Raw genomic sequence first — 16802 nt, forward strand, 5'->3', positions numbered from 1 at the left:
TCCGAAGGTTCATCAATCAGAAAACGAAATGAGGTTTGTAATTTCGGAAAATTCGTTAATTCGAAAACGAAATAAGGTTCATAATTCCGAAGGTTTGTTAGTCCGAAAACGTAATGATTAACAAACCTTTTTCCTTTTCGGACTAACGAACCTTCAGAACATCGAACCTTATTTTGTTTTCGGATTATCGAACCTTCGGAATTACGAATCTTCAGAATAACGCCACAAATGTTCGGATTAACGAACCCTTTTACGTTTTCGGATTAATGAACATCGCGGTATAGGCAATTTACGTGTTTCGGAATTACGAAGTGTAACCCACACATTTTACTTAAAGGGGAATCCAGCCTTGGCCATAAAATGGTGTGTTGGGAAGGAGAAAAATAAATTAAACAGAATGGTGAAAGTTTGAAAGCAATAAGAAAGCTATTGCTGTTTTTAAAATTGAGATCACTAATACTTTGTAGACTTCAAATTGGCAACTGGGTAAGTAAATTATGACAAGGGGCAAGGACAACTTTCCCATAGGCCATGTACTTTATTATCAGGGATTTGTGGTTTTCTCCTAAGTACCCATTCCCCTGTGGCAGTAATCTAAGTATAACCCAGATAGCATATTGTTTTATGTCCTCATGAAAGAAAAATACAATTTGAAATAAAACTTTTGGGAAAAATGACAATTTAGCCATAATATGTATTGGAGTACATGGAAGAGTAGTCCTTGCCTTACATCACTATGACATCCCATATGTGGTCAATTTGAAGTCTCCATGGGTATAGTGATTACCAATATTTACAACATTTAAAAATTCTTAACTTTCTTGTTTGTCTAATGTTGTTCAAACTTTCAGCTATCAACTTGTCTGATTTTTCTTTTCCTTATAAAAACAAGTTTTTATTTGGGTTGGATTCCCCTTTAATGTATACTTAGATTCTGAGGGGTTTTCTATGAGAAACAGGTCAGTATTGAAATTATGTATTGCCAGAGATAATAACAGTATTACATCAAAACATTTAACTTTTTAAAATGTGCCTGATTACTTTGCAATTTTTATGTATATCAACTTTCAAAAGTTTGTGTACTTTCTGTAAAACTTGCATGGCTAATTGCAACATGTAAACTTTCTAAAAGTTTTGTTTGTAGTATTTTTAAATTTTGTCTAAGTAAGCTTGTTTTTATTGAAAAAAAATTCCTATTTAATTCAACCCAATGGGGGGTGTACCTTTTTAGCCCCCTTTTACATTTTTCTGATAAATCAACAACCCCCAAAGGTCGCACCACAACTCAACTTTCAATTCACTCATTAAGGCATATCAAATTGACGAAATAGAAAAAAATGACAAAATGTACTATTTGATGAATTAAAAAGAATTTATTTTATGTACAGTCATTGAATGAGTCACAAATACAATATTTACTTAATCACTTATTCTAGTTTAATGTACAGCATTTGTAGTTAATGTACCATCAATGCAAAGTTAAAGGATTGTGAAATGCAATCGGATACCGCCATTTCCTCCAAATTATTTCCAACCTGAAATAATCTGTAATGTACATGAATATTCATGTGTCATACCCTCATAGAGGAAAATTATAAAAGTAACTATTGTTTTCCTTCCAAATGTGAAATGATTCATCGTGGAAGATGGGTAATGCAACTGATTTGCACCCCTGTTGTACTGTACATAGGTCCTTCAATTGCCAATTTTAAGTTTGCCATTTATCTTTGAGCTATGCTATACTTATTCAATTGTGTGTTATACATGAATGCAGCATGTTGCTTCATGATTTATAGGATATACAGTGGTGTTTCACAAAGTGTGTGACTTAGAGGTTGTTGCAAAAATTGCAATCTATAGCAAATTTCAGATGGGAATTCACAATTGATAGATCAATTTTAACTAAAGCAAACCAGCTTGTAGTTTGTTGATTGAAGAAGCATACCTTCAATCACTCACAAATCTGCAGTTAAATGCATGACTTTGAATTGATATTTGGACCTATAATTGACTTGCGATCGATTGCAAGTTTCTTGCATCGCTCCATTAGAATCATGCTTAAATGCTGACATGCACATGATTATTAACGCGCAATCTTAATGATTGGTACGCAGTAACATAATACTCTCAGCATGATTTGACCAAATGGTAAAGCCTACATGAATAATATGGCACGCAACTTAGCCTTTGGGCGAGTCCCACGCGCTACTTGTCCGCCCAATAGGGTTTCGAAAAATAGGGCACTGTTGCTAACAGGGGTGATGATTGGACCATGCTGGTGTGCACTGGATATTAGTCTCAGTATTCAGACGCATTTATGGTGCATTTTGGGAAATATCAAAGCCCAGTGCCTTGGCTAAAGGCTACACGCGTAAGGGTAACTCTAAGTCACACTTAAACCTTTGTGAAACACCCCCATAAAGTATCTAAAAGCAGTGGTATGACTATATAGATGTACATATACATGTAGGTCGCAGGTGTATGTATATTCATCTTATTAAAAATCATCTCGTATCATGGAAAGGATCCCAATAAAACTCATGTAGTCGGGTATCTTATCCATATCCCTCACTTACCTATAATTGTAGATACATTTACACAAAATATTTTCATCAAGTATAAAACAGATATATTCCAAATGTTATTACATTGATATATTGAGAATTAATAGTGTACAACATTTTTAGCTAACATGTCTAATTGCGTTTAAGTTAAGTTTTAACTGTAGCATACAATTAGCAACAACGAAAAAAAATAAACATGAACAATACATTATAAAGCTACACGTACATCATTGCAGGTGGGAGTTTCATAAAGCTGTTCCTAAATTAAGAGCGACTTTAAGAACGACTGGTGATCCTTCCTCATGCGCTTAATCAACATCAATGAAAATGTGTATATCATGTATCACAAGAAAGGATCAGCAGTCCCTTGTAAAGTCGCTTGTAACTTATGAACAGCTTTATGAAACACACACCAGGGGCCTGTTACACAAAGCTTAGCAATGATCATAAAACAATTTTCTGTGATTGATTGCATTGTTTACAATGTACGATCAATCGTGAAAATCAACCGTATGATCAATCGCTAACCTTTGTGTTACGGGACCCATGACTCATTGAAACTCATGTATAGAGTCTTTTTCATTCGTGCAAAGCACCTAATATTGTTCGTAAATGCATGAAAGTTAACAACTTTTTACAAAGACTAAGTAAGTAATAAATGAAAAATCAAGTAACAGAGCACACATAACTTAGCTGATTTAGCATACGTAGATTTGAATATTCTATCAATATTAAACAAATATATTTTTAATAAAAAAAAAATCTCTATGATTCGTGAAATTGATATATATCTGGTAAATTAAAAATATAATTCTGGAATGTAGCACATTTGGGACATATAAATACACCTTGTAATTTCTAGTTCCTACACAATTAGCAAATATATAGCAAAATCAGTTATATTAGGGGTCCTAAATAAATATTTGAATATTAAGGCTTTCCTTATAAAAATGTATGCTTACTTGCTAAAAAATATTGTGAATACACTGCCTGATGAATTGAGCAGTTTTCTTGAATACTTCTGGAATATATCGCTGTGATCTTTAAAAAGAAAACTCAAACACGAATATAAATCAAACCTCACTTGGTTGAAAAGGGGCAATATTATTTATACCAAAGATAAGAATATCATTTAAATAATAGAACGAAAAGATGATTGGACAATTTTTACTAGTTTTGATCAACGTTATCTTATAAAGCACTTGTGAAATGATGTGTTTATATGAACCACTCTTCCTTTGCATTATATCTTACTTGGGAAGTAGTATTTTAGAAAAAAAAGGTCGTGATGAATCCTAGAGTTTTCAAAGCTTATTTTATTAATTGAGGGTGCAATGAAAATGCAATGTTAATGTAATAAGTGACAATCACTTTTTTCACGAGTTAATTTTGAAATATACAGAAGAAATGCAGAGAGGAAAAGATCACTTTGAATAAATTGTGCTTTCTAAACAAAAGATAATATTCCAGCTTCTTTGTACTTACAATGTAGATCTAAAAAAAATATTACAATAATTCACATATTATATACAGTATCAATGAATATGAAAATACCAAATTACTTTGATGAATGTAATTATGATGTAAGATGAAAATAATTTTACCCCCAAAGTGTGTGTTATTACATTACACTTAATCCACCATTTGTTTTAACTTGTTTTTAAATATGAACAGATATCATCTTTAAAACGTGAATATAAAGAAACCAAATATTACTTGCAAGTAACTTTTACATGCATATTGTGATCAGAATGATATGAATAAATCAATTATAAGTAACCATCCAATTTGTTTTGGCTCTTATTCTTTTTTTCAAACCTGGCGGGTGTTTCATAAAGCTGTTCATAAGTTAATAGGTACTTTATGAACAGTAACTGGTGATCCTTTCATGTGGTAAATGGTATACACCAAAATGTTTGTAGGCGATAGTTTAGCAAGTAAGAAAGGATCCCCAGTTATTCTTAAAGTGGCTCTTAACTTACTAACAGCTTTATGAAACATCAACAAGTTGACGAACCCTCAGGTTTGACAGGTGTGTGATTCTTTCCAATATTTCGGACGTGACATTAGTTGTGCTTGCGACCTACAAAGTGAATGAAAACATAAGGTTTGATGAATTCTACATTGGTTGTTTGTATGTACAGCGGAATGTAACGTATGATAATTGGAATGTCTCAACATCCTACGATCAATCATGCAAGATTCAAACTACAAACACGAATCACATTCTACAAAAAACTGAAGACTATTCTTTCATGAATATATTGTGCCAACCGAAGAATAGCTGATAATGGTGATCAGTGATTGAGCTGACACGAGCAGGTCAAAGTCACAAGACTGGAGAATAAAACAATCTCCCTCGGCGTTTGTGCAAGTGTCTTAGTCCCACACCAAGAAGACATAATAATGATTTAGCTCATCTCATTATTCTCCGCCAACGTTACAGAGCCGGTTCTCAACTCTATCTCTGATGGCAAGTGAATGCAACATGCTAGATACAAGCAAATATCTTACAGTTCAACCTTATGCCCTTGACAACTGAATTCTTTTTTGGACTTTGTACATTGTCCATTCAGTACCAGTTAGCATTAGGTTAAAAGAACAAAGCTGCTCCCATACAAAGTCTTTGAGTCCCTCAAATGAAGTTGCCTGTTAACTTAGACTGGGCTAGTTAGTCTCACTCGAGCAGCCTGATAAACAGATACAAGTCATTTCCAAACCTCATTGATTAGAACTATTTTCTGCAACATGTCTAGAAAGGTCCTGTTGGTTCATCTGAATAAATAAGGCAGTGGTCGTACCAAAGTCGCATCCTTGGCCAAATGAAGACAAGTCTTTGGACACTGAAGTCTTTATAGCCAAGATAAAAGGGTTTCAGGTTCTTGACATAGCACCATTATCCTTTGGCAATGGTTGTTTTCCATCTGCAATACTCATCTCATTCACACGAGAAAAAGATCATCAATCAGTTTATCACCAACCAAGTTCGCATGTGAATGGGGTGGGAGAGAATGGATGGCCCTTAACAGTGATCTTCACACATAATCTTCGACCCAACCAAGAAGTATTTGTCCCCGACGCAGAAATGCTTGTCGCACTGTGAACACTTGAAGCATTCCAAGTGGTAGCGGCATTCGGAAGAGGTCGTCATGACGAGTTCGTATGCGGGGATCGCACGGTTGCACGCCGAACACACTCCGCTTGGGGCGAATAATCTGTGGGTGAAATAGATGAGAATACAAATATGTAAATAAACAATTTTTTGGTGAAAAGGATAGCTGAACATTACAAAAATTTTGATCAATTACATGAGACACAAATTCTCTGAAAATGACCCATGAGATTTTCTACCTATTTGGCCAGAGGCAGATCAAACCTCTGGTGCCCTAGATGGGGGGGGGTGACTAGGTATTGGTAATTGCATTTCTAGTATCATCCACATCCAAATTTCCTCCCCCACCCCCCGATGCACAATTTTACTGACCTTGTATACAAGCACATAGCAATGATTTACTCTGGGGGAGGGGTGACAAATGGTTGGTATAATTGAAAGTGTCAATACTTTCCTCTCTCAAATTGGACAAGCAAAAAAAGGGGGGGGGGCAGGGGATTATCTAATCCAAAAACTTTCAACCTTTTCCCCCAGAAAAATTTGATCCCCTAAAAGGGTTATCAGCTTCTCCCCTAAAAAAAAAAAAAAAGAAAAATCCTCTCCCAAAATACCCTGCTTCTATAGCCCAGCAGGGTGGAAGCCAAAGAACAATGATCATTCATGGAAGATCCATTGGAAACTCCTATGACTCCTGCCAATACAATGCACTTTACCCAAAATAAAGGGAAAAAAACACAGCACAAAGTCATTCACTTCAAGCAGGTTGCTTGTCAAAATCACGTTATATCATCAATTACATCCGTCATTAGAATGATCGATTGGAACAATAGTCATTATGAAGGAAGCTTTGGATGACAGCCATTGTCTCTGCTTGCTTTGGCACGCGTTCAAGTTTGTGAAATTTGTCATTGAGGTGGACTCTACCCACCCATTACTATATCTGGGTCAGGGAAAAAAAATGCATGAGGGCTTTGGGTGATTTTGCCCACGAAATGATCAAAAAAGCCTTGGAAACTCAAAAAGGAGCCCTGAAAGAGCCTGGTGCTGCCAATGTACATGGAAGTATACCATTACGGTCAAACCATGTGGTCAAATCAAATTAAAGAAGTTAGCATGATACTTCATGTACAACATAAACACATAATGAATGCCTTCAATATGTTCACTGAAACGTTAAAAAGGAGATTTTTTTGTTGATGAGGGGTGGGGGAAGGCCCTATGGTGTTGTTAGTGACCAACTGTAAAAAAACTCAAACACAATTCTGTTTGGGAATTTATTTCAGTCTTTTGTACAATACGTGGTTGGAATAATTATATGAATATGATTGACCAATGTTTCAACTTTTGTGATTGATCTTTTTATTAGTTTACAAAGCCAAGGTAATGTGATGAATTTTGTCATCCACTGTATCTCAAAATCTAAATCCTTATATGGCAATATCTAGGAATTTTGTGGACACATCAGAAAAAGCTCTATTTTAGACTTATGACACAACCTTCAATCCTCTAAGAGTTCTCTATCAGAAATTAGGAATGCTTTTCAGACAATATGACTTAGCCGATACTACAATGTTTTTCAAGTACAGTTTATTTAGAGAGCTGTGCATAAAACGTCTAAATTCGGAGATGCGCAGGGTTAAACAACTGCTCCACAAAGTCTTGAATCCATTAGAGGTTTCCAGCAAAGATTCACACCTACTAACCTGAGATAATCCCGCTTGCAGAGTTTCCTTCCAAGTTTGCTGTACATGTGACAGTCAACTTCCCCCAGTCGGCACTGGCAAAGGTCACAGGAAAGACAGTCTTCGTGCCAGTATTTATCAAGAGCTCGGAGGAAGTAGCGATCCTTGATGGACTCCTTGCATCCGTGGCACTCCAAGTAGGAAGGGTTCACATTGAGGACTTCATCAACAGTTTCACTGAGGAATAGTATGAGAATATAATAGAACACATGTAAGAACAATGAAATGAATGATTTGTGGCCTTGGACTAACTAGTAGGTCCATGAAAAGAGGAATTATTGATCTGTATCTGTGTCTATGCATACAATTGATCCTCAGACCTGATGACCTGCTAAGGTCTAGATACAGTCAAGGACCCGATGGAAGTTTGATGTATAATTGACAGTCAACATTCCCGGTTGGCACTTGCGAAGTTCATAGAAGAGGCAGTCTTCATGCCCGTATTCATCAAGAGCTCTTATGAAGTAGTGATCCTTGGACTCCTTGCATTCGTGGCCTCTATGTAGGAAGGGTTCACGTCAAAGATAAGAAGAAGGATATCTTATTTACATGTCTTGGCTTAAGAATTGGATCTGTGTCTATTGCAAGGACCAATGCACCAAAACCTCCAAGAAGGTTGGACACAAGGAAACGATAAGAACTAGGACATCATTTCAATAGACAAAGTCTCTTTGTGACCAAATAGTCTAGCCATGGGACTGACTTCTACTAGTAGGTCCATGGTCTGAGGAACTAGTATAGGATCTGCTCATACTGTCTTGAACCAAATCACCCGAATCTTCAAGAAAAATGGCCATGAGGATTTAATAAGAAAAAAGGGTATCAAAGTAATAGTTCGTTGAATACTGGACCCTAACAGTTGAACACAAAATGAAAGGACTGTATACCCGAATTCCCTGCAGGTAGCGCCAGGTGTTTATTAATAGCACAATAAGAATAGCAATAGCGGATGTGGCTTATCTCAGTATAAGAGAGATAAATGGTCATCGAACTAACCATCATTAATCAATGATTGCACTTTACACTTCAAGAGGAAGTTAGTGGACTTTGATGACCTGGTTGCTACTCTAGCACTTGCTGCCAATAAAGCCATGTCATTTGAAGAGTTGATCAATGGATATCTGGTTCTTAATCAGAAATGGAAGGGGGGGGGGGGTGTAATCAGGCTGATCTCAATCCTGTTCCTGAGACAAGCAACAGTCTTCGGGTTCAACAGTCTTCAAGTATCTTGAACATATCCGAGGTACAGTGTATTACCACTTGAATCAGATGCTGGACAGTATGGACTACCCCTTTACCAGTGGCGTATCTGGAAAACCTCAACAGGAGGGGCAAAAAATACAAGCAAATACATAATATATACAAAGAAATGATACATTGTGATGCCAAGTTTATGTTAACCAAACGCTCTTGAGTTCAGAATATGTAACATATTGAGATGAGGGTCAAACAATATGTATTATATTGCGAAAAGAAAGGGATCATCGTCATTTCAGGGGCGCAATTCATCAACATTTTTCATCAGACAACTCTCCTTGATTTTGAATGGCTGAGAAGTATGAGACCTTTCTTCAAAGTTTATGCAAAACATAAAATAAGTATTAGCCCTTAGCTCCATTCTAAAACGTCGAGCGACGGACAAGGTGGCAGTTAAAAAAAAATGCCCTTATTCTAAAGTATTTGACATGATTCGGCCGGGAATTGAACCTACGACCTTCCTGGCAGGCGCCATACCAATGAGCCACCATGTCCGGTCATGTTGGAGTTACCTGGACAAAGACAAAAGGTAAAAGAGAACAATACCGAGCGTAGCAACGACCATGACCACAGCCATAGAGCATAGTGAAATGGCCATCGACGGGTTTCACATGAACTCTTTGAACCTGATGGTATCGTAAGACACTGGAAGAACCCTAAAGCGTGTGTAAATATTACGGACTTTGTGCAGGAAATACCGTAGTTCACACTCGGACAGCAATGTTGGCATACCCAACCCTAGAGAAACAATCCGATTAGAAATGCACGCAATAACTTCCTTCCAAAGGAACTGTGGAACCCCTGTATACATTCGATATATAAATAATATATTCTAACGTTAGATTTATACCAATTTGAGTACATACTGATAGTTATGAAAAAGACAACAAATTTACAAATCTTGTATCAATAACTACCCCTTCAATCTTGCATTTTGTAAGAAATCTGTAAGAACCCCATGTAAATCAATAAATAAGTTTGATATTTCGTTCAACATATTAGAGTTTGCATTCACCGAGAATGTTTGTCATTAGAATTCATTTTGTTCACGTCTATCACTGTGAGATGATATCCATTGAAACACGTAACGCAGTAGTCAGTATACACCATTGGTAAGGTAGTCTATATGTCTTGATATCCCCATGTCATTGTCATTTAGTTTAGATTAAGGTTTATTAACCTCTTATAAAAAAAAATATTTCAGTTAGGTCCACACCGCAAAGGCAATATTATTTGTCAGCGGTTAGGCCCAATATTTTTGGTTGGTAATGTGGTGGGTAATTATCTTAGCCACAGATGCAACATATCCAAATTCATCAATAACTTTTGCTGATAAGATGATAAGGTCCATCTTGCTTTAAAAACACGAAAGGCAAACGCATGGATCATCATATACCGGAGCATTTTTACCATGGTAAATACCATGTCGCGTAAATTGTTGCATTTGAATATTAGCGTTACTTCGTCTCTGGTTCAATTGCGACTCTCTGTACTTAAAAATCTTTATAAAGGCACCTTCACACCTGCGACCGGTTTCATAAAACTGGTTACACTTACAATTACAGTTTTACGTTTTAACAAGGAGATATCACATATCTCCTTGGTTTTAAAGCTACTGTGATTAGCTGATTGCAAACTTGTTATCATACAAGTGAAACGAAACCCTGGACGTATTAGCCAGCGTACACCGACCTGCTACTTGTATAGTGTATCAAGCCTTTCTCTCATTTGATCACATCTCCTAATATCAAGCACTCTATTTTTGCTTCTTTATACAGAAATAATTTTGCGTTTGTACCAAAAATACAGTTCTTAAGTTCCTTTCAAGAAATAGGGTCAGAGAGAACGACTCGCCATCATCAATACGTCGGCTTATACGTTCCAACAACACAATCTCTTTAAGAAAAAGAGTTTCGGGGAGGGGAGAAGGGGAGGAGGTTGATATACCAAAATAAATTAATGAGAATCAGAAGGGGAATCGGAATCCCAGATTAAAAACTTCCTTCGCCATCCTGTCTATCCAATGGGAAATGCGTCCTAACGACCGTTGCCGCCGATAGACTTGTTACAGTATCCCTACAATGACATTTGATGGCAGTGACTCAACAAAACAAAATCAAGAAATGCTCCTTGATGACACTCTGCCGGGAAGACACCATCTTGAAACAATGTTCTTGGACTGTATTCCAAATTGAATTATTCATCTCAATCCTAATTGGTGCTGGTTGCAGGAGGAGTTAAGTTTAAACGCAACTCTAACATTCAAAAGCACAAGTCCAGGATACGCGCATTTCATTGGTTGAAAGGCACGTTGCGCTTGATTACAAATCTTTATGCTGTTAATATTGAGACCCGACCGGTATCTCCAGTTGGGCCACGATGATCATGAACAGCTTCTCAACGATAGTGTCCGTGTTCAAGGAGAGGGTCACTATTTAGGTTCACTAATTAGAAAGAGGGATAACAATGCTATCGTCCCACTAACCAAACCGACCGATGGTATGTCATTGGTAATAACCTAATAGATTTGATCGGTCTGGAGCCGGTTTTCTTGTGACTGCAGCATATGTGAGAAGGCAAGAAGCCGTGTTCATACCCATTGGTCTGTTGCTCACGTGGAGCCGTCGATGTTCGCTTCGTCTTCCTCTTCGCCATGTCATAGAAACCATAGTGACACCGTGTTCAGACCAGAGATGAAAGCACCTGTTCGCCTCTGAGGAGTGGCCGTTATCTGTCTGAATGGCTCTCATCTGGTTCTTCTTTATATGCATCTCGTTTTCAGCAATCATCAATGGTCCGATCACGTGATGCCAGTGTTTTCATTGGCAAACGATCGGTCAGTTTGGTGTTGGATTCTCCGATGTGACTGTATAGCCATGTGGCCTAACGTATAGCGTACTCTTTCGTAATTCGTTGGCAAGATCTCTTGCAATACTGCAGTATTCCTGATATGAAGTACAATTCATTTTTTCTTTAACAAGACATGGTTGTTCCATTCATGTCAACTGGCCTTCTTCCCAAGTGAGCCCTCAATGATAAGTTTCAGAGTGTCCAAGATGTCCAAAGTGCGGCAAAACGGGAGTCCAAATGATATTTGGGTTATCTTGATTCTGTTTCCATGGGTACTTCTTCTCTACATCACTATATTTTACTTTGGCCAGCGCATGAAACATCGAGTAATGTCTGAAGGCCTATCAAATGTTGATGAAGCGCCCCGATTGGGGGGGGGGGAGGGGGGGTGCAATAGCCTTGATCGAGATTACGGGTATATTATATTTCATACGTATATATTCAACCTATCACGGATAGGATTCAAGGCATTTTAGGGTGGGCCAACATGACAACATTTTTGTTTATTATAATCCGAGATTGAAGGCTAGTTAATTGTTGTTTGTTAGGCCTATTCAATTTGAAAATCCATGGACGACTACTGCCCACAACTCAACAATTATAATTACAGTACCTCTCCCCTGATGAGGAGGAATTAATACTCAGATTTTTTGGAATGGTGAAAATAAAGAATTTAAACGAGTTATCTGATCTCAGAACGGAAGAAATCATGACTTCTCCAATTTTCTAGAGAAAAATTGTTGAATGTTTCCTCAATTCTCCGTGATCTTTAAAGGTCGCCAGATCCCAAGAAACGTCAATTGCTTCCACCGTGTTTTCATCGAAGAGAATCATGAGAATTGAGGTTAATAACTGTCTAATTCAAACCAGGTTCGGGCGATCCCCTCTCTGCAGTGAAACAGGGTTGTTCGGCGGAGAGAACAGATGACTCCGCGGTGGAAGGGGAGGACTGGAGGAAGCTGAAAGGCAGAACCCGGAAATTAAACGTCTGACAAAGTTAATGAGATGCCGATGGGGTATTGTGACGTCATGGATGACCTCTACCGGAGGTCATGACCAGTTCCTCGTATGGATCAATGTATTCGAGCGCCCTTGTGAAGTTGTATGTTACTCGTTACAGGGTGTGGCTATGTTTACATGTTGTACAAACATTGAGGTTGTGTAGATGACTTTCTCCATGGAGTTTCACACGATCCCCTCCGTAGTTGTTTAATAAAACCCTTTTTTTGCCATGGCCATGAACCATGCCGGCCGAATAGGAATTCAGAACGAAAATATATACTCAATGATTTCGCTCCGTTATTATTACCATCGGGACCTCTAGTTTTGTAGCAATACCCTCTCGGCCCTCTCCACCGCCCCCTTCCTCCCCTCCCGTTGACCTTCCACACCCCACCCTCTCTCACACACGCACACAAACACCGCGCAGACCCCACACCTTTGAACCCTTCCCAGAATCCAAAATGGTCTTACGGATCCAAATGCACAATTTCTCCAACAAGGTCACTATAATTGGCCAATTACTATCGAATGATTTTATTAATCTTTAAACTGTTAATGCATTTTTGTTATTATTGCAACAAGTTTTCTGAAACGGCCCATGAGACCATGATATTTCCATTCAAAAGGGTGTTTAACCACTTTCCACGTTCGAGAATATCACGAAAAAAGATAAAAAGATAATCGAAGATTGAACTGAAGTGAAGATTGAACCGGAAAACGAAGACAGGGGTCTGTTGCAGAAAGAGTTGCGTTTAAACGCAAGTCAAAAAAATCAATCGCAAGTCCCAAATGCGCGCTGTTGATTGGTTGAAAATCAAGTTGCGCATGATTTTTAGAGTTGCGTTTGATTGCAACTCTTTCTGCAACGGCCCCAGATCTATCGAGAGAGTATAACTAGAAATAGACAAATTGCATCCACACAATTGAATTAAAAATAACATCATAAAGACAATAATGCCGGTTGATGACGTCATGGACTTTGAAAATATAATCACAGGCAGCGAGGGAGGGGTAAAGGAAGGATGCAGGGTGCAACAGGTGTCCTCAATGGGAAATGAGGGGTGCAAATTGCCTCCAAGTAGGATAAGGATTGTTAAACCTTCATTTGAAATCAGATCGGGATTGACGTAATACAATATGCAGAGATTCAATTTTCTGAAGAAAGTTAAGGAATGAAGGGAAAGATTGAGGAGAGGAAGGGGAGTGTGATGATGGTGACGACAGATCAGATGAAAAAGAAGAAGAGCAAGAACGATAAGAATGGGATATTAAAGGACAGGTCCTGTTGAAGTCCACCCTAACAAAAAGATGATAGAGAAGAGCAAGAACGATAAGAATGGGATATTAAGGATAATTAAAAGAGGAAGAGGAGGAAGTAAAGGGGAGAGGAGAGGGTGAGGGCAAGAAGGAGAAGAAGGGCAAGAAGATGGAGGAGAAAAAGAAGATGGAGGAGAAGAATAAGAAAAAGAAGGAAGAGGACGAGGAGAAGCAGATGATAGAAGAGAAAATTATAAAGATAATACAACGAAGCAGAACAACCTATGGCAGAGACACTGAAGCTTTAAGTCAACTTGGAATCTTGCCAATATATCCCTTACCATTATTGTAATTGACCAATTAATGTATTGGTGATTAACTATCGCAATACTAAACCATTTTTTCACACTATGCACAGCATTTCCTTCTTATCATTATCATTTAAAAAGTGGTTTTGACAATTTTTAAAATAAGGAACTATAAGCATACTGTACAGTGTAATATCCCAACAGGTTGTTGGGAATAGACTCTGTAATGATCATTCCAGTGTATGAAGTGTTGTGAAACCTACATTTTCCTTGAAATATCTGAATCACTGGAAATTGCATTAGATAATTATCTCTCATAAGTAGACTTTATAAACTTTCAAGCATATTTCCACGAAGCTCATGCCTTCGTACTGAAACGAAGAACGGTGAAGATTATGTGGTTATTATAGCCCATTAAAGATACATGTAGCAAACCAACCTTTCACGATAAATGGAAAATAACTTAATTCAGCCGAAAATTTGGCACGCTTTCAATTTGGATTTTGGAAACATTTTTACCCAACGCCATGACAAAGTTAAATTCAGCATCTCTGTTTTGAATAATTGTTTAAGTTAAGTTTATGCTCTCACATTAATCGCTAATTTTACCCGGGGGGCCACTTCCATTCACGAGTGGATACCATGCGCGACCATGGGGTCTCGAAAAGCACCCTAAACACGTAATTTCCATATTCTGAAAATGCACCCCTTAACAAGTATTGGCGTGTGAAACCCTGCCCTTAACAAGTATTGGAAACAAAACGATACTCTTGGCAAAATATTCCCTGAAATGAACCCCTATACAAGTACAGGAATGTTTCATTGTTACGGGTCCTTTGGTTGTCGGCTTGAATTACCTTATTTGGTTTTGTACGACCCCACCTTCTACACCTCGCGCAAATAGGACTCTAAACACGTAGTGTTGGGGCAAAAAGGACATCCTTTATAAAACATTTTAATTTTGTTTTATCATCCCCGCAAATTCGACCCTAAACACGTAATTTTCCTAGCGAAATAGATACCCTTTTTTCATAATTTTTGTGTTTTTGACACCCTTATCACGTTACGTACGTAACGTGCCCTATCGTGAAAAGGACATCCTTTTTACGTGTTTTTTGGTCGCGCATGGTATCCACTCGTCAATGTAAGTGGCCCCCCCGGGTAATTTCATCAAATGAAGACCTCGTAAAACTAACAGACCAGAATCCATATTACAATATTCTGTATGAAAATAACACCAGTCATTGGAGGCATGATTACATGTTGGTGTGCTCACTTTTTAGGACAATTCAACGTATGTGGTGAAAATACTGGACACCTCCCTTTCTCCTCCTCTTCTCACAAGCTTTATTTATTGAGCGCACAAAAAATAAGATCTTAAAATTTCAGCAAGGTTCTGGTTACTTTGAAATGAAGACTTAAAGGAGAACGTTTCACGAAAAGCTAATGGAATAGACCATCGACCATGTAGACCGGTTTACTAATGTAGTCAAATTTATGGATGTTTCTTCCCTCGTAGCCTGGTAACGAGTTATTCCATTAACCTGTACCTAACAATGGTATTTCAATACTTGGAATCCACTTTGCATACATTAGTTGTTGCTATATATGTCGGACAAACTTCGGGCAATTAAGCTTTCCAGTTGTTGGAGACAACTTTTGTTAAACTGGTATGCATAAAATTTGAATATGGTAGTATAAAACCATAGAGCCACAGCTTTATGGGAAACCGGTCCATGGTCGTACTATAAAACACAGTTTATCTATGCACAGTGACTACCACCACCACCATGCACCATACATGCACCTGTTGCGTACCCCCCACAACTTACCCATTGGAATCTACCTGCGAGTGCCGTTCCACTCTTTGCTGGTGCTCCTCGATATTCCTCATGATCGCGACAACTTTTTCCTTCCCCATGACGACAAATGGCTGCGATTGCGCTAGCATTCAGCTCAAACAAACCACCTCAGGTATCCTCTCAGAATATTCTCCTCTTTCGAAGGATGATTCGGCCTCTATCGGGCTCCAAGTCGGTGAAAAGTTCCGAAAAGTTTCGATGAATACAGAGTTATTGGACACCTTTTCTGTTGTGTACGGGAGTGAGTGGTACGCGTGCCATGCTACACAATGGTTCTTGCACAAAAGTATTTTGGTCGTGTGTGTGTGTTGATTGGGTGGTATATTCGCAACACACCTTCGTTTAAACTCCGCATGCCTGCAAGCGAGCCAGCCACGCGACCTACAATAGTCTTATTGTACAAACTTAATTCGTTTACTGCACAAGAAACAATGGTCGTTTGGGGGACATTGTATGCTAATTTATAACTTTAACAATGTCTAATTAATTCATGTGATGCTGTTTTCTGTTGATTCAATTGATTTAAATCATATTATATTCATGATTTAAGATCAATTACGTGTTATCACACCCTCGTTAATTTGAAGGAGACAGGTTTTGAGACTATTCAAAGAACAACGGATTCTCAATTTGTGACACGCCGTGACCCTTTACTCTTTCGTCTTTTTTGTGAATGAGATTTTTTTTATTACTTCCGCCTCGGGCGAGGGAGATCGTAAATATTGCCAGATTATTTTGGGTTTTGTGTAATGTAAATAATGTTTGAAGTTTATTTCAACCTTACATGATAGTTCATCGGTTTAATAAATTATTCGAGAGAGAGAGAGAGAAAAAAGTCGTATAGGCCT

At 38.0% G+C, this 16802-nt stretch overlaps 1 protein-coding gene across 1 annotated transcript; it reads right to left on the bottom strand.

The window, feature by feature from the left end:
- Positions 1-3449: 3449 nt before the first annotated feature.
- Positions 3450-16309, bottom strand: LOC121421345 (rhombotin-2-like). Its single transcript, XM_041616039.1, has 3 exons — positions 15925-16309; positions 7380-7595; positions 3450-5779 (listed from the first exon to the last, which is right to left on the bottom strand). The coding sequence occupies exons 1-3, from the start codon at positions 16041-16043 to the stop codon at positions 5587-5589; spliced, it is 528 nt and encodes a 175-aa protein (XP_041471973.1). The 5' UTR covers positions 16044-16309; the 3' UTR covers positions 3450-5586.
- Between the last annotated feature and the right edge of the window lie 493 nt (positions 16310-16802).

Source organism: Lytechinus variegatus, chromosome 9, assembly GCF_018143015.1.
Source record: "Lytechinus variegatus isolate NC3 chromosome 9, Lvar_3.0, whole genome shotgun sequence".
Lineage (NCBI taxonomy): Eukaryota > Metazoa > Echinodermata > Echinoidea > Temnopleuroida > Toxopneustidae > Lytechinus > Lytechinus variegatus.